The sequence below is a fragment of the Canis lupus genome, chromosome 18, assembly GCF_003254725.2.
Source record: "Canis lupus dingo isolate Sandy chromosome 18, ASM325472v2, whole genome shotgun sequence".
NCBI lineage: Eukaryota > Metazoa > Chordata > Mammalia > Carnivora > Canidae > Canis > Canis lupus.
In genome coordinates this window covers 55764663-55785595 of record NC_064260.1, presented here as the reverse complement: position 1 = coordinate 55785595, position 20933 = coordinate 55764663, and the positions used below count along the sequence as shown (strand labels likewise).

The 20933-nt window shown below is 42.7% G+C and overlaps 1 protein-coding gene across 2 annotated transcripts in view; it reads right to left on the bottom strand.

The window, feature by feature from the left end:
* LOC112659451 (rho GTPase-activating protein 20-like) overlaps positions 1 to 20933 on the bottom strand; it is a 51100-nt gene that overhangs the window by 9097 nt on the left and 21070 nt on the right. For both annotated transcript variants that reach the window (XM_049096222.1, XM_049096221.1), the window contains exons 3-7: positions 16761 to 16910; positions 12840 to 13028; positions 11116 to 11291; positions 9643 to 9804; positions 7810 to 7919 (exon numbers count right to left, since the gene is read on the bottom strand). In XM_049096222.1, coding sequence (XP_048952179.1) covers positions 7810 to 7919; positions 9643 to 9804; positions 11116 to 11291; positions 12840 to 13002 — 611 coding nt within the window. In that variant the 5' untranslated portion in view covers positions 13003 to 13028; positions 16761 to 16910. The remainder of the gene's footprint in view (positions 1 to 7809; positions 7920 to 9642; positions 9805 to 11115; positions 11292 to 12839; positions 13029 to 16760; positions 16911 to 20933) is intronic.

The following is a 20933-nucleotide window of genomic DNA, read 5'->3' as shown; positions in this document are numbered from 1 at the left end:
CGGCCTGGAGCTCACTCCGAAGATACAGATGCAGTGAAACTCGGGACACCTGCACCCCAATGTCCACAGCAGCCGGGTCCACGGTAGCCACACTGTGGGAGGAGCCTCGGTGCCCTGTGGCAGATGATGGATAAAGAGGATGGGAGATAGATGATGGTCATAGAGAGAGGAATGGTACTCAGCTATCAAAGGGAAGGAAATCTTGCCATTTGCAATGACGTGGATAGAACTAGAGGGATCATGTTAAGTGAAATAAGTCAGTTGGGAAAGAGAATGACCGTGTGGTGTCATTCATAGGTGGAATTAAAGAAGCAAAGCAGATGGACATCTGTGAAGGGAAGGAAAAACAAATAAGATGAAAACAGATGCAGGAAATACAGACTCTTAATCATAGGAAACAAACTGAGGGTCGCTGGAGGGGAGGAGAGGGGGGAGGGGATAACAGGGGACTGGCATGAAGGAGAGCAGGTGATGTCACGAGCACTGCTGTTATCTCCAACTGGTGAATCCCTGAATTCTTCCTCTGAAAGTATAATACACTATACGTTAATTAATTGGGTTTAAATTAAATTAAGTTAAAAAAATCAGTTGTATCAGAGCATGTTTCCTTCTGGACTCTCTGTTCTGCTCCTTCAGCTTATGCCGGGACCACCCCCCGTGGGTCTGGTTTGTTTAAGTAGGCGCCATGCCTCGTCCATGGCCCAGCCCAGGGCTAGAACTCACGACCCCGAGATCAGGACCGGAGGTGAGGTCAGGATGCTTAACCCACGGAGCCAGCCAGGGGCCGAGAACCACACTGCTTTATCCTGTGTCTCTGTGACAGCATTTGAAATAGGAAAGTGCTGCATCCCGCTCTGCCTTGCTTCTCCAATACTGATTTGCTGTCCGGGGTCATTTGTGGGGGCGGATGGAAGTTATGGGTTTTTTTTTTTCCTATTTCTAAGATCTGCCACCATGATTTTGATAGGAATGACATTGAAACTGAGGGTGGCTTCAGGACTGCGGACATTTTTACAAGATGAGGCTCCCACCCCACGAGCCCAGGATGGCCTCCCAGAGCCTGGTGTGGCTCAGTGCACAAGTCTTGTGCTCCTTTGGTTCAGTCTCATTATTTATTCTCTGTGATGCTCCAGAGAAGGGAGTCACGTCCTTCATTTCCTTCCTGAGTGCTCATTGTCAGGACACAGCAAGGCTACTGAGCTCTGTAGGGTCAGTTTGTGTCCCGTGACTTTACTGAACTCACTCCTTAGTTCTAACAGGATTTGGTGGAGGCTCTCGGGTTTCCTGTTTCTAGTACCGCGTCTTCAGCAAATAGGGACAGTGTGACATCCCCCTTCCAGGTGTGGAACCTTTGCTGTTTCCTGTCTGTTGACTACATTAGGACTTCCAGCGCTGAGAGAGGACCTCCTTGGCTTGTTCCTGCTCAGGGGAGACGATTTCAGGTTTTCACCCTTGAGGATGACATCAGCTGCGGGCCTTCCTAGCGACCTTTATTCTGTTGATAGACATTTCCTCAAAACCCACTGTGCTTTTGATGTTGTATTTTGTCAAATGCTTTTTCTGCAACTCTTGAGAGGATCGTATGCTTTTTGTCCTTTCTCTTGTTTTTCTTTTTAAAAAAGATTTTATTTATATATCCTTGAGAGACAGAGAGAGAGAGAGAGGCAGAGAGAGAGAGAGAGGCAGAGAGAGAGAGAGGCAGAGACACAGGCAGAGGGAGAAGGCGGCTCCATGTAGGGAACCCGACGTGGGACTCGATCCCGGGACTCCAGGATCACGCCCTGGGCCGAAGGCAGGTGCTAAACTGCTGAACCACCCGGGCTGCCCCATGTCCTTTCTCTGGTTAATGTGATGGATCCTGCTAACTGATGGACAGAGGGGCCGTGGGTAGGACATGGGCAACATATGAACAATAGTAACAGCTATAAGCGTCTGGTTCTCAAATAAATAAGTCACAGAAATTTAGAAAGTACAGCCTAGGGAATAGAGTCAGTACTGTTGTGACAACTTTGTACGGGGACAGACGGTGACGCCACTTCTCGTGGGGGGAGCTGAGTAAGGCACAGAATTGTCGAGTCACTAGTTGTAGCCCTAAAACTACTGTCACATTGTGTGTCGACCGTATTTCAATAAATATCAAGGAAAAGGGGTTTCTGGTAGGACTCCCGGTGGGTCCGTGAAAGGCATTTACACGGTCGTTACACACACGAAGGCACCTCTGCAGAAGGGATAAAGATGCTCACATGTCTTCATGTTAATTTTTAGAAGATTTACTTGAGAGAGGGTGCAGTGGGGAGGGGCGGAGGGAGAGGGGGAACCTGGAGTGGACTCCTCACCCATGGGAGCCCAAACCCCACGCGAGGCTCCACGCCACAACCTCGAGATCCTGACCTGAGCCAAACTAAAGAGTTGACGTGGAACCGACTAAACCACCCAGGAGCCCCTCAAATGTTCTTAAGTGCAACCCCATGCTGTGAACTCTGGGGGTCGGGGGGACGTTGTGACCCTCAGTCTGCCTAGAACGGCGGAAGGCCTGCAGGGCCCGAGGATGGGAACTGAGGATGTGGGAGGGTGCCTGCATCCCCTTTCCACCCGGCGCGGGGACAGGACCCTCCCCCGGGACCCTCAGCCTTCAGGGTGAAGGGCTAAGTGCTGATTGGACCCCGCCTGCCCACAGTCATGATGCGGGACCCCATTGTGGGCGGAACTGTGCCGCCCTCGGGTTCCACTGCTGCCTGGCGCTCACTGTGCATCCGCAGACCTTCGAAAGCACTCGTGCTCCGGATCTGGCTCACAGCGACCTGACTCTCCCGCTCTCCCCAGTAGCCCAGAACTCCCACTCTCCCAAGGTCCCCAACTCTCCCACTCTCCCCAATACCCCAGTACTCCCACTCTCCCCAGTTCCCCAACTCTCCCACTCTCCCCAGTACCCCGGTGCATAAAGAGGAGGCACTCACACAGCGAAGGGTCACAGGTGAGTGGCCGCTGATGCCTGCTCCCCGTGGGCCACTCTGGGGCCTGTGGGTCCGGGTGGGGGTGCTGGCCTCCCGGGCTGGGGTCCAAAACACCCCGACCCCAATGCGATGACCGTGAGCAGCTCCTGCAGCCCTTCCACAGCCCCACAGGGTGAGGGCGGCCCCTTAAGGCCCTGTCCAGGGAAGGAGGCTGCAGTTTAAGTTCGGCAGCTCCCCCAGGACCCCCGCTCCCCTGTAAGCCCTGTGCTGTGCAGGGAGACCCAATACATGACCTTTCTAGCCCATCCTAGATGCATGGACCCCGACAGGGATGACACCCCCCCGCCCCACCCTGTGGTCAGAGAACGACGGTCAGGGCCTGCTGGGTCCCCCTGGCCCGTGAGCAGGCTTGCTCTTCACGCACTGGAACGCGGAGTCCCTCGTGTTCCCCCCAGACCCTCCTCAGGCTATTCACGCATCGTTGCCCTCAGGGTGGGGAGTTTGGTCGCACTCTTGCTGGCATCAGGTTTTAATTTTGATGAAGTCCAGTCCGTTGCTTTCTCCCCTTGGTCGTTGTGCTTGTGGAATCTAAGAGAACCCTTCGATCTCCCCCGGGCTGGGAGACATCACCCCGAGCATCAGATTGGCAGTTCCCTGGAGCCTCCTGGGTCCCCCACCCGTGTGCTCCTGATATGGGGTGGGAGCGCTCTGTGATCCCAGCATGACGGCATGTCCTGGGACAGTGGCTGGGAAGGTGGACTGTAGGTGGGCGAGCGACAGACAGGCAGTGAGGGCCTGTGTGTGATGTTCCAGCCCAGCCTGTGCCCCTCAGGGCTATGGGGTTGTCTCCGGCTCCGGTCAGATGGAGGGGGACCTGCCCTTGGGGAGCACCCTGATGCATGTGTCCTCGGAAGGTTCTCATGCGCCGTCATTCTTGGATGTGTTTGGATTGCAGCACCATGCAAGAGGACCCGGAGACCCTGCTGGTCTTGCAAAGGGCCAATGTCATGGCCCAGTACCATCAGGTGAGGCCCAGAAGGGACCATAGACACTACACACCCACGACAGGGGGGGACCATACCTGCAAGAGCAGGGGAGGCCCAGGAGAGGATCAGAGCCAAGGATGAGCCAGGTCAGCCCAGACAAGGACCATAGTCACCAGGAACAAGTGAGACCCTGGGGATGGTCCCGGTATCAGTAGCAACTAAGGGTACATCCTGGATCCTAGTCATTGGTAGCTGAGGAGCCCAGTCACCAGGTATGGTGAGGCCCAGGTGGGGACCACAGTCACCAGGTCCAGATGAAGTCCACAGCTACCATGTCCAGGTGAGGCCCAGGTGGGGACCAGAGTCACCAGGTCGAGGTGAGGTGAAGGTGGAGACCACAGTCACCAGGTCCAGGTGAAGCCAAGGTGGGGACTACAGTGCCAGGTCCACATGAGGCCCAGATGGGGACCAGAGTCACTAGGCCCAGGTGAGGCTCAGTTGGGGACTAGAGTCACCAGGTCTGGCTGAGGCCCAGTTGGGAACCACAGTCACCAGGTCCAAGTGAGGCCCAGATGGGAACCGCCTTGATAGAAATGCGAATTCTAGCTGTTCTCTCTTTAAATCTCAGGCCAAATTCATAGGTTTTCTGGATGATTTGAAAGTTAGCTAGGTAATTTGGTGGGGACAGGTGACTTGGGGACCCTACTCTTCGGCCATCTTGCCCCTCTGACAGGAAGATTTTTAGCAGTGAACAGTAAAGTCCATTTATTAAAAGTTGTTATTAATTTGTGCAAACAAACTTCTGTCTCCTTAAAGCAACTGTGAATCACACATATCCACACTGGCTAGAAAATTTTGTTAACCTGAGTTTCTAGATTATTTTCATTATGTGAGTGATTTCTTTGCAAAACTAATTCCTAAAAGAAGTAGGGCAATGTGACAAGAGAAACAGCCAAGCAACATGAGAAAAAAGAAACCAACAAAAAAATGCTAAGCATTTTTCTTGGGATCAGAGAAATCCTGATCGTGTAAGGTTTTTTCACCCTGCCCTGAGAAAAACCAATTCCCTGACTCAGATGCTTCAGGAGAGAACTGGGTTTCTGATCCAGTAAATCGTGACTGCCTCTGGCACTTGGTTCCCACAGCTGTGGATGTGGCCTCAGACCAGCTTGGTGGTTTCCAGGCTGCACTTGGAGGAGTTGGAAGGGCTCTGGACATGCACCTTAGGGGCAGCCTGGGATCCATACCCTACAGCTTTTAATTGATAGGTACACCAACTCACATAAAACTTTGCTAGAAAGAAGTCGAATTGTGAGTTTTAAGTTTGAGTCCTTTATGCTTTTTTCTAGAGCCACCAGTAGCTTTATAATAGTGCTTCTGAATTGACTTTCTGATATTGAATTGTAGTCCAGATTTTGTAACTCTGTGGGAGAGAGGACTGTTTCTTTCTTTTGAGGTGAGTTTTTCCTTCTAGTCATTTTGCTCAGTGCAGAGTGGCCAAAAACAAGTTGTATTGGGAAAAGGAGAAAAAGAGAGGACAGAAAGAAGGAAAGAAAAGAGAAAAAGAAAAAAGGAAGAAAAAAAGAAAAAAAGAGAGAAGAAAAAGAGAAAGAAAAAGAAAGAAAAAAAGGGGGTGGGGGAATCAAACAAATCAAAAAGCAGAAAAAAACAACAAAAAGAAACAAACAAAACAAAACAAAACACCGGGGAGTATCTTCTGATTCTGTATACTTTAAGTCCCTTGACTTCCCCTGGAACTTGTCTGTCTAGCTGGTCTTCTGGGGGAGGGGCCTGTTGTGCTGATTTTCAGGTGTTGGCACTTGGGGGAGCTGCTCTGCCCCCTGCCTGGTGCAGGGCTCAGTGGGGGTTGTTTACCCCGTGAGGCCCCAGGAGGAACAACCACAGTGGTGGCAGCCAGCTCTGGAGCCCTGGATTCAGCTCCTGCAGTAACTATGGAGCTCTCAGTCTGCAGGGGCCTGGAGGCTCTGGGGGCGGGGCCGCTGATCTGCTCAGCTCAGGGCAGGAGCGTCCTTGCTGTCCTGTGCCCTCCTGGCCTCTGCCTGTCCCGGGGGGAGGCCAGATCCTGGGCTGTGTCCCTGGCGCCCTGTGATCCCGGGCCTGTGCTGTTGGATTAGCGCTCCCAGCGCACAGCCCCCTCCATGCGAGTCTCTGCCGGAGCCCCTCCAAGCTGCTGCCGGGTCTGGCCGTGTGCGCGCTGCAACCCTTTAGGGAGCTCCGGGCACTCTCCCCAGGGTGCAGGTGTCTGTTAGTGTCCCAGGGAGCCTGAGGGCATCCCTGCCCCTCCTGGGGTCCTGCTCTAACTCCCTGGGAGCGCCTTTCCGCTGGGGAAGATTGGTGAAGCTCCTGCTTCTCTGGGACCAAGCTTTCCTGTCCTGGGGGCATGTGGCTTTAGCCTGGCTCCTCGTGGGGCCCCTCCCCCTTGGATGCCTTTTGTTTCTTTATTTCTTTTTTCCCCGTCTTCCTACCTTGATATAAGCGTGAACTCTTCTCACTGTAGCATTCCATCTATTCTCTCTTTAAATCTCAGGCCGAATTTGTAGGTTTTCCGGATGATTTGAAGGTTATCTAGGTAATTTGGTGGGTATAGGTGATTTGGGGACCCTACTCTTCCACCATCTTGCCCCTCCTCGCCAAGTATTTTTCTAAATGAGCCACAACTTGCAGAGCAAGGCCAATGTGTTCGGAGCCATGGGTGCTCATAGTGCCCGAGCCACCTAGGATTTGCCAGTAATGACCAGAAGTGCTGGGTGTTGTTACCATTATGTCATGAGGAAGCCATGGCTTTGCCCAAGGTTACAAGCTCCCCCCTCAAGGATCAGGCTGAGAGTTGAACCTTGGCTTGTTAAACTCTGGAGCCCAGGTTCTTTTCTATCATATTACACCACTCTTCTCTCTCTTTTGTTTAGTCAGTCTAGTATTGAATCTCCTGGATGGGAAAGAAGCAACTCAACTGCTCTGTGTTTCCCACGTTATCAACACCCCTTCCCATATTCCACCAGAGTAGAATAACAAACTCTGCCACTCCAAGGAAGCCTAGGAAGATGTGCACCTTTCAGAACTGATCCATTCTATTTGCTACTACACATTTCATATTCAAATCATGGATTCTAACCCCAGGGGGCACAAATGAGAGCTCTCTCTACCTTTTTTGTGAAGTTGTCTTCCAATTCCAAGCTGCAGGAATTAGGTGGACAAAGAATGCTTGGGGCTATACACACTGATAAATTATAAGTTGTCATCTGATTGGATGAGGATTGTTGCTCAATGTTGTATAACACTCCAAAAAAGTATTGCAAGAGAACAACATTCGCTTTTGGTCACTGGGCTAGAAGCCTAAAGTCAGAAAGATGCATTTGAATAAGGCAAGTCATTGTATTTAGGAAGCTGGAAGTATAGAGACGGAGAACAGAGAACATCTTTCTAGATCCAGTACACAACCCATTGTAACAAAGTTCCAGGCATGAACGTATACAAAAATGTTTCACCGAATTCAATTTCTGAGCTAACCCACTCTGGTTAAATGTTTGACAAACTTAAGGTTATACCACTGGCTGTTGATGCTCTACCATCTGTCTTAGGCCACTGAATTTTCTCTACCAGGTTCATATATTCAGAAGGTGTACAGTGACTAAGGATTCCCCATTAATAAGGTCAGGAGAAGTACAATAATAGCCATAAGATATGCCTATTCTGAAACTGGTCTCCATGGGTGAGAAGAATTGAAACTCTTGGGCATTGAATGCTATTTTAGTGGCCAAAGTGGCAAAAAGTAAGACAAAATTTTCCTAATAGTATATTGGCTGTATTTCTGAGACATGACCAGAGTAGAGTAATTATTGCATCATTACCTCTGGGCCGCATTTATTTTCTCCTCCTCAGTCACTTCATCAATAACACCAAGCCATATATCATAGAGGTCGGATGAAAGAATACTTCCTTGGATTCTTCGAAGATAATCCTTATGTGGATAAAAAAAAAAATAGACACGCACACACACACACAATAGAAAATATATATTGGAAATATTACAGAGAAAACACTTAGTTGAAAACTTCAGTTCAGTCCCTACTTCCTTCATAGATACCCAAATTGACCCACACGGAGCTCAGCTCTGACTCTCCATTGACTTGCACAAGCAAAAGCAGGTGTGTGGATTTTCTCCAACAAAAACAAAAGCATCAAAGCAGAGCCTAGGCTTCAGTGGAAATGAAGACAAAGCTCCCTTCTATCATATGGCACTTACTCTTTTGTGTGCTTTTTTGCAAACTACTACAAAAGCTACTCTCATAAATGCTTCATTCTTCCTTTCTTTAACTATACAAAAGTAGACAGTCTAATGGCAAACTCATGATGGTCCTGAGGATATATTCATTTCTAGTGTAGGCCAATTCTCCAGATAGTTTGACATGATACTTTTCAGGCCAAGGTTGCAGAGTCCGATTCTCCACAAACATTAGTCAACTTTAGGAAGGGAAATTTTTAGAAATGTCTAAGGACTCTATGCACACGTGGTCACCATATAGTCTGTGTTTATAACACAGAAATAGAAAAGACCCTACTGTCTTGCTAGAAACATCAATTCCATGTGTGCACCTTAAAGAGGGCAACACTTACCATGCTATACAAGTACCTAATGTATCATCATTCTTTCCCCTGTCTCTTGATGCTGGTAGTGGGCAGGGACTATTGCTATTTATCGTGTAGTTGAACAGTAATGGGGGACAAGGAAAGACCAAATGTGACAAGGAAAGACCAAATATGACCTTGATTCTAAGAGTGTCGTCATTACTGCATTACCATAGATTTGACCAGAGCTGTTAGCAAGTGCCAAGGTAGATGAATTAAATTTTTTGTTCTAGTTCTCACTTCTTTCTCCATTTACTGTTTTAGCAATAGAACTGGATATCTGTGATTTAGCTGTATAATTTCAAAATTAATCTATTTCTTGAGTCGATCTATTGAATTTTCAGAATTCCAAACTACTTTTGTCTGTTGCACCTACTCCAAAAGTTAGATTTATTAAAAGAGGCATGTAGCAAGAGCTGGTTACCATGTCATTATAGCCTTGGATGGTGGGCTAGACATCACAAATATTAACGAAAGGTTGCTTAGGATGTGGTGGAAAGAGACACAAATGGCGAAATCCTTCCTCCATGACTTATAAAGTAAAAGGCATTAAGAAAGAGGAGACAGTGATGGTTAGGAATGATTTGGTCGCTTCACCGAGCCTTTTTGGATTCCTCATAAAGTAAACATTTGCTTACTATTGTGAACTTCTATACCTATTTTCAAATGTTTCATATGATTTTTCTTTTGGAAACTGCCTTCATTAGGAGGGTGGTGAGGAAGTCATCAAAAGCAGGATGTTTGCTTTGGTAAACATTATGTATGTGGCAGTGTATATTTTGAAGTTTATTATTATTACTAGTAGTCATTTTAGTATTAGTATTTTGCATGGAGTCCTCAGGTGGCCGGTGTGTGGTAAAAACAGAAAGTATTTCTAATGTATGGGACTTTTAACTCCTACAGTAGCTTCCTTAAATTTTTATTTCATGAAGTATTTTTCAGTTTGACAAGTTCTTAATCAGTTATGCCTATGATGGTTCCTGGGCAATCATAATGAAAGGCACCAATCACAGCTTCAGTTACTCATGTGTGGATAAAGCTAGAACTTTCCCCACCTTGAAAACAGATGCTACCACAAGAACAGATTCGCTGTCCAAGTTAACTGTGTCCCCAGAATTTAGTTTCTCCTTTAGGATTCTGCATGATTTTATACTGGCTGATTTTCTGAAGATGCCTTCCATGAATGGCCCTTTCCAATTGATAAAGGAAAGCATATCCTGTAGGAAAAAAAAGAAAAGTATATGGCATTTCATATCGCAAGCCCAGAGCAAAAGCTTGCTTCCTTTTTGAAAGAGCTAGGCTATGGGATGGTATATGGTTTTAGAGCTGGAAGGACTAAAGTCAATTTAGATTCTTTAGTCAATGTCTCTCTATAGTTTCTACCCAAACGTCCACCTTATGGTCATACACTGAAACATTTTAATCACTTATTGTAATCAGATTATTTCATTGAATTTACCCTTTTAAATCAAACTTCCTTGTTTCAAGTCCTTTGTGGAATCCTCGTCTGTCTCCCACTTTACCAGTCTTTTCTTATTTCCTTACATAGATGCTCTTCCACAAGTATGGAAATCTTTTTGCCATACTCATTTCCCATTTGTTGATTCCTCTTTAAGTGATTGTATCCTGCATTCCTACTATCTCTATTTCCCTTCCTCTCTTTTTAAAAAAAAGCTCAAATTCTCTCTTCTTATTCTCTGATTACATTCCCTTCATGAGTCTTTCACTGTCCTTTGCTCTATCTTCATGTCCTCTCCCTGCAGTGTAGAAAGAGAACAAGGGCTGGAGTCAGATAGATCAAGGGATCAGAAACCTATTATGCTTCTGATCATTTGTGTGACCTGGGGCACATGTGAACTGTACTGAAACCTTTCTAATTCATTTGTAAAGTGTGGAGGATGATAGTGCTAGCTACCCCCTAAAATTGCTGTGATGCAAGGACTGGGGTAGTAGCTAGCATGTAACTAACGTGGTAAATTTCTTCACACCTAGGGTAACATTCCCAAATCTAGTGCAGGGCTTGCAGAGGTACTGTGCAAATTTCCACACTGACAATTCAGTACACCGATTTGAGATAATACAGGAAAACTCTGTGGCTTTCATTTAACATACTGTGTTAGGATTACTGGATTCATATTTGCCGCAGGATGAGTCTTTATGCTTAGGTAGGATGTTTTTAGTTGTTACATTAAGTAGACTCAGTTGGAGGAGGCCTGAGACTACTGTGAGTTCAGGAAGACAATGGCAGAATGTGAAGATGATTCATGCACACAGAGTCCATTTTGACTGATCTGAACAGGTCTACATGGGTCTCTGTGGAAACAAGTGGAATGGACAAAACGTTGTCCTGTTGTATTGGCCTCATGACTCTGCAGTGGGTAAATCAAATGACACTACCAAAGCTTCTCAGCCACAGCCCAGGGCTGTCTAATGATTTCTCCATTTGGGGGTAGCTTTGCATGAGAACACTTGGCCTCTCTGAGGTCCCCCTCCTCAGGAAGGCAATAAAACACCAGACTGAGACCTACCAGAATTGGGAAGGGCAAGTTGTCCTTATCACAGATATCCGTGAGGGAAACTCCAAAAAGCTGTCCTGGTTTTGCAGACGGTGCAGCTGTGCACTGGTTGTTCTGGCAAGTGCCAGCGCACCAGCAAAAGGCCGAGTTTCTGAAAGCCCTGATTTGCATGATCTTCTGGCCTGAATCTCAGGAACAAGGGAGATTGGTGTGTTTTAATTCACTTAGCCTTATTTTCACCATTGCCATTATATACAGCATGTTCATTGTAGAGGAGGGGAAACTGAGTCATTTGCTGTGTAGAACTCTCCACGTTCTGATGTTGGCTACCAGCATCCTCATGGCATTGATGAGTTCTTGCCCATATCCTTCAGATTGATGGTTAAACCTTGTCAGACTCAAGGTCAGTATTTCCTGTGCCATCAGTTACTGTCGGTTACACTGCATCAGGAGGCACTGAACCTGTAGATGTTTGTTTTCTACTGGTATGATCAGTGGGTTCAGGGGTCAGATCTGATTTTCAAAGCTAGAAGGATTTGGTCTTCAAATCAAGCTGAGTTTGGTAATCCTCTGCTCTCACAGCCAGTCTCCCCTGTGCCTCAGATTTCCTCTTTGGCTTTCTGAGTGCTCAAGTTTCTACCACCCAAAAGATCTGCCTCCCAGGACACAATCTGCCTGACCCTACTTCTCTGGTTCCTCTGCTCTGGGCCATCTTCAAGGATGACTTTCTGCAGTCAGTGTCCTTGGGAAGTTGTCATTACGTGCTGGCTATGTGGTGGCTGTGTTTTCTTGTCATACCCCACCAACCCACCCAGAGATGATGTTTTCGGTTCAATATGTTTAACATTTACTGAAAAGGGCCTAAACCACAATGAAGCGTGGAAACACACTTCCTCACACACACACTCAAACATACATGTATATATACACCTACACACAAGTACAAGGCTTGAAAGAAAACATAGAGAAAAACAAGAAGAGGTTATGAATGCATTTATTTACCCCCAGTTTCCAGAGATGATTTTTAATTACTCAACATTCCCTATCAAAGGAAGACCTTTCCAAAGAAAAGGTGATCAGCAGTGAAAAGCTGAGTTCAAAGTTTCTAGTGCTCAGCTGTGAATGTTGTCGTTTGAAGATACCTTAACTTGCTTAACTAACTGAATTCTTTAAGGGTCAACAGATGAGCCAAGCTGTCGAAGGATAAACAGATGAGCAACATTTCACCAAATAACTTTAAACACCTGGTCACTTGGCTTTTCTGCGATGTAGTGAGTGCATCACCCCTCTACTCATGTGGGTGCCAGCACTGCACCACAAGCATCCTGGTTCTGCCACTTAGGAAGCTCAACATTTTAAGGCTTCGGTTTGCTCAACTTTAATATAAATGATGCTGCCTACAACTCATTAAACTACATAATATACTACTCAGCACAAGGCATGGCTCAGGGCAGCCTTGAAAGTGCTTTGGAGATATAGAGAAAGAAAGGAGTAATGGTCTACTTAGAAGATTTAAAACAAGCAAAGAACCTTCATAGAAATGAGTTGGTTCTTGGTGGCAGACTTTTGAGTTTTTTTAAGCTTGATTTTGGGTAGTTTTTGCATTCTTGCCTATACTGTTCCTCCTCATTGATGACAATAAGCTCACCCAGAAAGAATAAAATCTGTCATGAATTGTGTTTAAGTGTGGAGACATGAGTCAAGAGAAGGCACTTGAAGAAAGGCAAGTGGCTCACCTCTCCCTTGCTTGTTCTGGGCTGGGTGCCTGGGCTTCAGGATGAACTGGCTTTGCATCTCTGTGATCCTCTGCTCCAGAAGGAGGGACTCCTGAGTTGTGGAAGGAGAGATGGAGTCCTCTGGTTCCTTTGGCAGCAGTTTAGTAGATGGAAGATGGCTCATTTTAATTCCATAGGGATATTCATGTCCTGTAGGGAAAAAAATCTGAATATTCAGGCTGATGGTGATGGCTATCATCAAACCTACCTTACCATTAGTGTAAGCATCACCCTGGTATATATTGCTATTTTTCTGTGACTTCTAGATAAAGAAGGCTGTGCCTCCTGAGTGAGCATCATATACACCCTTGACGGGAACACCCTACAGAAAGCATGTGCCCAAGTGAAAGATTTTAATAAGAGAAATAATTTAAAGCATGTTATTTTGCTTGGAATACATATATTCATGAGTGCATTAAACAATGCTGACTTTTGCTGTGTTTCTGTCTGAGAATAGTTAAGATTTTCTAGTTTGTGCCTTGATATTAACTAGATCTATACATCTTAGGCAAATTACTTGACCCCGTCGAGCCTTACATTCATTCTTTGAAATGCTTGTCTGCACACAAACTTATCAGAGTGAATATATTAGTAAGCATTGGTGGTTAATATTTTTTATTTTTTATTTTTATTTTTATTTTTTGGTTAATATTTTTTTTAATATTTGGAGTATATATATTAAGAATTGCTATCTTCACTATTCTCTCCGACATAATGTCAGTTGAACAGATTTTTTTTTTCATTTCCTTTTGTCAATTCTAGAGCCAGAGCTACTCTAGAGTAGTGGGATGGGTTGCCCTTATGCTTTATGGTTCTCTCCCACTGCTGCCCTCCCTCCAAGGGGTGTCCTGCCAGGCAATGATCAGAAGGAAGGCTGCACAGAGTTGGAAACCCAGAAGCAAACTGTAAAACGATGGTTAGAGAATAGAAAACCACTCCCAGAGCCATCCAGAATTGCCTGCCGAGTGATTTGTTTTGCTCTTTTATGCTTTAAATTGTTTTTCCTCTCTAGAGAATTTTCAAAGACCCTATGCTATGATACGGATTTCATTTTTTAAGAATAGAATGAAAATTCTCATTCTGTCATTACTGATTTATTATTAAATGTACCTAAGGGAGCTTTTGCTGTTCTTTTCATCTGTCATAAATGCAACATTCACAAGAATCACAGAGACTTCCCTCTATTAAGGAAAAAGAAGCTTCTATGACAGCAATACAACCAAACCAAGATAACCAGGAGTTAATCCACAATTGAGAATTGAGAGTATGTTTAAAAAAAAATGCATTTTGAATGCTGCTAATGGATCATCATGAAAAACAGGCTCTTTGGATTCCTTAGAGCTGGTTTCATGTGTGAAGCTATTCAAAGTCTAAAAAGTTATCATCTACATCATTTTATCTAAATTAATGCACTTTATTAAATATATAAGTATTTAGAGCTTTTTTTCTTTTTACTGCTAACCAACTTTTGTTTTTTAGATTTTATTTATTTATTCATGAGAAACACAGAGAGAGAAAGAGGCAGAGACACAGGCCGAGGGAGAAGCAGGCTCCATGCAGGGAGCCCGATGTGTAAATTGTACTCCCCTTAGAGTTGGGCTTTTGATGGACTCCACTCTTTTGTGAGTGGTATTAAAGCAATGGGAAGTAGATCCTAAAGAGGAAGAACAGTGATTTCAAATCTGAAAACTTAATTGTGACTATGTGATGCAAGCTATGTGATCATGGGCACGTTGTTAACCACTTTGATATTTAGTTTCCACAACTGGAAAAGGGTTAATTATAGCTCAGAGTGTTCCTGCAGCTGCAAGGGCTATTCGGATATAAAGAATATAACCATTCAAATTAAATCATATTTAAGAAATTTAGCATTTTGATGTAACTGTCTTGGCTCAGAAACAAGAATATCTTTTTAGGGAAAAACACCTGTAATATTATTTCTTTATACATATGGCAGATTGTAATATGTTAAATTAGTTCCTAAAAACATTATTCTTCATCACTGTGATCTTCTGAGAAAGATCAATCCACTGATGCAAAATTACTAAATATCAGTATTTTCTCTGCTAAAATTTTCACAGCATTTAATATCCAAAGTTGTGAATGTCTTAAGGCTCATTCACACGTGGACTTATCACTTACCAGCATTTTTTTTTATTGTGGTAAATTACACATAAAAGAAAATTGACCATTAGTGACCTTTAGTACATTCACAGTTTTGTGCAACCATCATGACAACATTTTTATCACCCCAAAGCAAACATGTGTCTATTAAGCAGTCACTCTCCCTTCCCTCCTGTCCCTAGCTCCTGTACCACATTTTGTATATTTGTTGATAAACACTTGGTTCTTTCTTTCTTTCTTTCTTTCTTTCTTTCTTTCTTTCTTTCTTTCTTTCTTCTTTCTTTCTTTCTTTCTTTCTTTCTCTATTGTCAACAATGCTGCTACAAACGTTTGTGTATCAATTTTTGCGTGGACATGTTTTCCTTTCTCTTGGATATGTGTCTGGAGGTCATATGTAATTCTGTTTCACTTATTGAGGAGCCATCAAACTGTCCACGGTGGCTGCCACATTCTATATTTCTACCAGCAACACTGCTCCCCACCCCCTCCATCACCATTTCAGGACCTGTCGCATCAAGAAAGTAGAATGCCCATTTAGTGTCCCAAGTTGACTAGGTGCATAGACACAGCTTCTAGTTACTATGCCAATCTGCAGAACAGTAATAATAATCAATAACAAAAGCATCAGGTGCCAGGTGTTGTTATAAATGCATTCTATGTATTTGTACAGCCTATTAACTAATACAACATGTATAAACTTGACTTCCACATTTTCCTCCTATTAGGGGAAAAAAATTTCTTGGGCACTCTCCTACCAAACATTTTATATATTCCCATTTGAAACTGTTTCCTTCCATTTGCAATCTGGAGAAGATATTAAGCAATGGGAACTGTGATCTTTATGGAAAAGAAGACCTGCAGAGAGGCTATAAATACATGTTCCTTCTCAAAAAACTTTGAAAATTTTTCACTAAGTTAACAGCTGCATTTTAGGATTAATAAATTAACAACTTGTAAACATTTTTGTTGTCTTACGTGTGAGATTTTGGAGTGGGGTGAGGAGAAGAAAGCAGTGTGCTAAGTGCAACTGCATAAAATAGGAACGAGGCTTGGGGTGTGGATGTTTCAAACAGAGATGCAAGTGTGGCATGATCCCTGTAAACTCAGAGGTGTCTGCTCAGGATATCCAGGGTCGAGAGCCACATTGCCCATCCTCATGTCAGCCTAAGAATGTGTCTTACACAACTAACCTCTACTCAATGGAAACATATTTTTGTTTTAGATTGTCACCAACTAAGATAATCTGTACACAGCAATTCAGGCAACCTAGTATTCAATGACATGATCAATTTATTTGTATAATTACATACTATTGTTAAGGGAATTAACTTGGGAGTGTAAAAGCAATTTTTCAAATTTAATTGGACCCTTTAATAGTACTTGCTCAAGAAATCTATTCTGGTGATTTAAAAATGCAGATACTCCCTGGGAATCAGAGGGCAGGATATTGGAGAGGAGACCTTGAACCTCACTCTGTTGATTCTCCTTCCACATAACTAGAACACCTAACTCCTCAAGTGGCTACTAGAGCCCATCTGAAAAACCATTGATCAAAACTGAAGGAAATTACTCCAGTAGTTCCCAGTATACATTATCTACTTGCTTCCATGTGGATATAAGCACCTTCTTAGGCAGAGTACAAGGCAAAACAGGTGTCATGGGAGGTCAAAAAGTGAGTCACCAGCTTGGTAGACAATAGATTACAAGGTTATCCTTTTCAAGCCATGTAATTACAGGACACTAAGCCATTGGTCTTACCTGAAGGTGGCCAGGAAGTTCACCGTGAGCCAGCCCAACACAAAGGACCTCCCAGAATGGATGTTGGCATCTCCCACTATATCCATGCAGTTGGCAATCCACATAGTGTTCAGTGGTATTTTATTTTTTATCTTAAAGTTTTTTTTATACCTAGAAAGATCCCAAACAAGACCTCTGTTAGTTCATTTCAAAAATGTTATGGGAGCAGCTGTGCTCATTAGAGACCAGTTCTCACTGTTCTAGGGTAAATCATGCCTCCCACATCTCTATTACCCTCTGTGCACACACAGCAAATGGTTAGATGGGCCTTTGCAACATGTGTGTTGAGCAAATTCTGGCTTGGAAACCTGAAAACACTTACTCTAATGGCAGCAAATAGCCGTATTTTTGAATGGTGAGTGTTGAGTAACCACTGTATATTTTAGAGCTTTGTAAGAAAACCATTAATTCATTTGCTATTGCTGGATTTGTTACTTATTATACATAATTTTTATGGCTATTATTGCAGTTAATTATTCATTTATGACTTGCATACTTCAAAAAGTGTTTGAGGGGCTGAACAAAGGTACCTGATACATGATTTATAAAAATAGTTATACATTTTTTTTCTTAAGAGAGACAAACCAGGGGCACCTAGGTGGCTCAGTCAGTTAAGCGTCCAACTCTTGGTTTTGGCTTGGGCCATGATCTCAGGCTCTCGAGATCATGCCCCTGTGTAGGGCTCCCCACTCAATGAGGAGTCTGCTTCCTCTCTCCCTCTGCCCCTCCCCCTGCTCATGCTTGCTCTCTAAAATAAATAAATAAATAAGTAAATAAATAAATAAATAAATCTTTTAAAGAGTGTGAGGGAGAGAGAGGAAGTCAAAGCAAAAAAAAAATAAGCTTGGATCAGAAAGATTTAAAAGTTACTTTCAACCTTAATTTAAAAAAATATTTTCTAGGCTTTAAAGCATAGGTTATTTTCAATTTCCCTTCTTAAAATTTTGTCGATACCATTTTCCCTTAGATTCTGGCTAAAATGAAAAAACTGTTAGCCTACAGACTGAGCCTGACTGAAAAATCATCCATCCATCCATCCATCCATCTGTCCATCAATCAATCCCAGATCAGTGGTCTGGAGGTCTTATATGTAAGTCATGGATACTTCCCATTTCTCTGAGGAGTCAGAAGGGGTGAAACCGCTTTTTGAAAATTTCTGCCTAATCTTTGACCTCAAAGATGAAAACCACCATTGATTTATTTTGGTTGATTAATTGATTAATTTGGTTAATTCACAACTTGGACTCGCAGGTAGGCTTGAGATTTAAATAGTTACAAGTCCTATAAGGGATGCCTGGGGAACTTGGATCCTCCACTCTAGAATTCCTTACTATTCAGAAACACATGTGGAAAACACTGAACTAAACTGAGATGAAAGACACCTCATGTGCAAAAATCCCTATGACTCCACTGATTCATGGAACAATTAAAGCTAAAACTCTTCAATGGGATTTATGAAATAAAAATAATCTCTTAGGAAGCCCACTTGAAGGATAATCTAGATTCAAAGCTTAGGTCATAATGAATATAAATATGATGGATACCAACATCTTTCCACATTTTTATTTCAACATTTTTTTATTTCAGCATTACACCCAAGTGCCTGTATCTGTGTGCTTGAAGATTTTTATGGAACATAATCAATTAACAGATAAAATCATTTTTCTAGATAGTAATTCCAAAGGCATTGTCACATCAAAAATATATGGCCAGGGGGAATGATAGACAGATATCTGCTTGTTTTTACGTTTTTTTTTTTCTTTCTAATATAGGTATTTGTGTATATACAGACACCTAAGATCCCATGTGGAAACTTCCAAATATATTGACCTGGAAAAAACCATCCAATAACCTTAGTTCAATAAAGCACCAGGATTAGTTGAACCAAGGAATTATCCTAGAGCCCAGAGCATGGTTTCTACTCTCCTATAACATTTTGAACACTTATCATATGCCAAGCTCTGTTCTAAATATTTTATAAATATAAATATAAATATAAAAAATTTAATCCTCAAGCAACTACACTAGATGGTCTCTATTAGTTCCATTTTACAAATAAGGAAACTCACAGAGAGTGTAAATAAATTGTCAAACGCAGGAGACAGGGTTTGAACCCAGACAGCCTAACTCATAAGCCCATGTTTGTAAACATTTGGCCATGAAGTAGCCTTTTCATCTTTCCTACCCTCAGCCTCATTTCTGTCCCCAGAGCCATCAGGCTTTCTCATGGGATTTATATTGGGAGTGAGAGGATAAATCTCAAGGCATTATATTAATACAGCCAGTTGCTAGCTTGGATATATTTAAAACGTGTTTTAAACAAAGCTTTATACTTCAATAGATTCTTCTAAGGTCTTACTGTGTTTCTTTACTCCCAATCACTGACCCAATTGGATTATCTCAGCAGAAATTAGAAAGTGTTAATCTACTGTAAACTGACTCAAGAAGAAGGAAGAGGAGGAGAACTGCAGTTTTTACTTCTAAAAATAGTCCTTTACTATAGTTGTATTAACATGATGGATGTCCTTCTTGCTTTCCACTACCTTAACCTTTATGCCAGAAGGTAAGCCCCAGTGAACTGTGGAGATTTGCAGGATTCTAGGGAGATTTCCTCTGTTCTAAGATAGAGGTATTCTCTTACAAATGTTGGAAGCAGGGGTCATAGTCTATTCTGTAACTATTTGTCATTTCACTGACAATGAGTTAATAGTCATCTTCATCTTTTGACCAAATTAAATTCATTTTTTATTTCATTTCTACATTCTTTAATAACTAACGATGAGGAATGTGATGTCTAAAGAGGGTATGAGCTAAGTTCAGTCCCTTTTTCTAAATTCACAGGTTTCTATATTTTATTAAGTAGATACTATTCTCTCTTTTTTAAAGATTTCATTTATTTATTCATGAGAGACACACAGAGAGAGGCAAAGACATAGGCAGAGGGAGAAGCAGTGCCCCAAGTAGATACTCTTCTTAAAAATAAAGTGATTTTTATTTTAATTTTTAAAGTACTTTAAAATACTTTAATTTTTAAAGTAATTTTTATTTGAAAAATAACTTTAGTATTCTAATGAATATCAAAAATGATGAGGTTCCATTTGACTTCAATTCTTGTGAATACAAGTTTCTAGTGTATGAAAGAAGTGACAAAAATCCCCAATTTTCACTATTATTAACATCTTGTACAACTGGAGAAATAGAATTTCTTTGTGAAGAAACAAACATTTAATTCCCCTCATTATTACGTGCAAGCCAAAATTCACTAATTCTGACCGAAAAAACAGGTAGAAATTAATCAACTATTTATTCAATTTCTGTTAAATTCTGTAGTGTCAACCTAAGGTGAGAGAGTCTCCAGCTGATGCCTGAGGGTGAGCTGAGGTAAAATGGAACCTGGGCCACCCTACACCCTTTTTATGGCTAATTGGAAAAATTAGGCACTAAACTCAGATTATTAATTTGAATAGATTGATTGAGGGTATTGATTCCTCCATGTAAGAGCAAGGCATGACAGGGATGAAATATGTTATTTCAGGGGCTATTCCTTTTTAGTTGTTTCCTTCTAGAAAAAAAAAGGTAATTTTTTTCATATTAACAGTGATCATAAATATACCCAAATATTTACTATGGGAATGATCTCATAGTAGTTTTCTAAAGATTGTGACAAGCATTAAGTGCTGCTTGCTACTGCTATGGATGAAATTGTGTGTCCCTCCCACTGCTTTCCTGCCTTCTTACCATAAAGCCCTCTCTGCCAGTATCATCATGTTTGGAGATAAAGCTGCTTTTTTTTTGATATAGAGGTTTTGAAGGTAATTAAGTTTAAATGGGATCATCAAGTTAAGGTCCTAATCCAATAAGATGGATGGCCTTGTAAGAAGCGGGAGAGATCTGTATGTGTGTACATACATGCATTGAGGAAATGCCTTGGGGTACACAGTGAGAAGGCAGCCATGTGCAAGCAGAAAAAGAGCTCTCACCAGAACCTGACCATGATGATATCCTGAACTCGGAATTCTAAAAATCTGTGTTCTCTCTATATCAAAGACCTTGGCTTAAAAATGAAATTCAAATGCCTGAGATCACTTACATTTTCTAATATTCCCAATGTATATATAAAGTATATAAGTAATA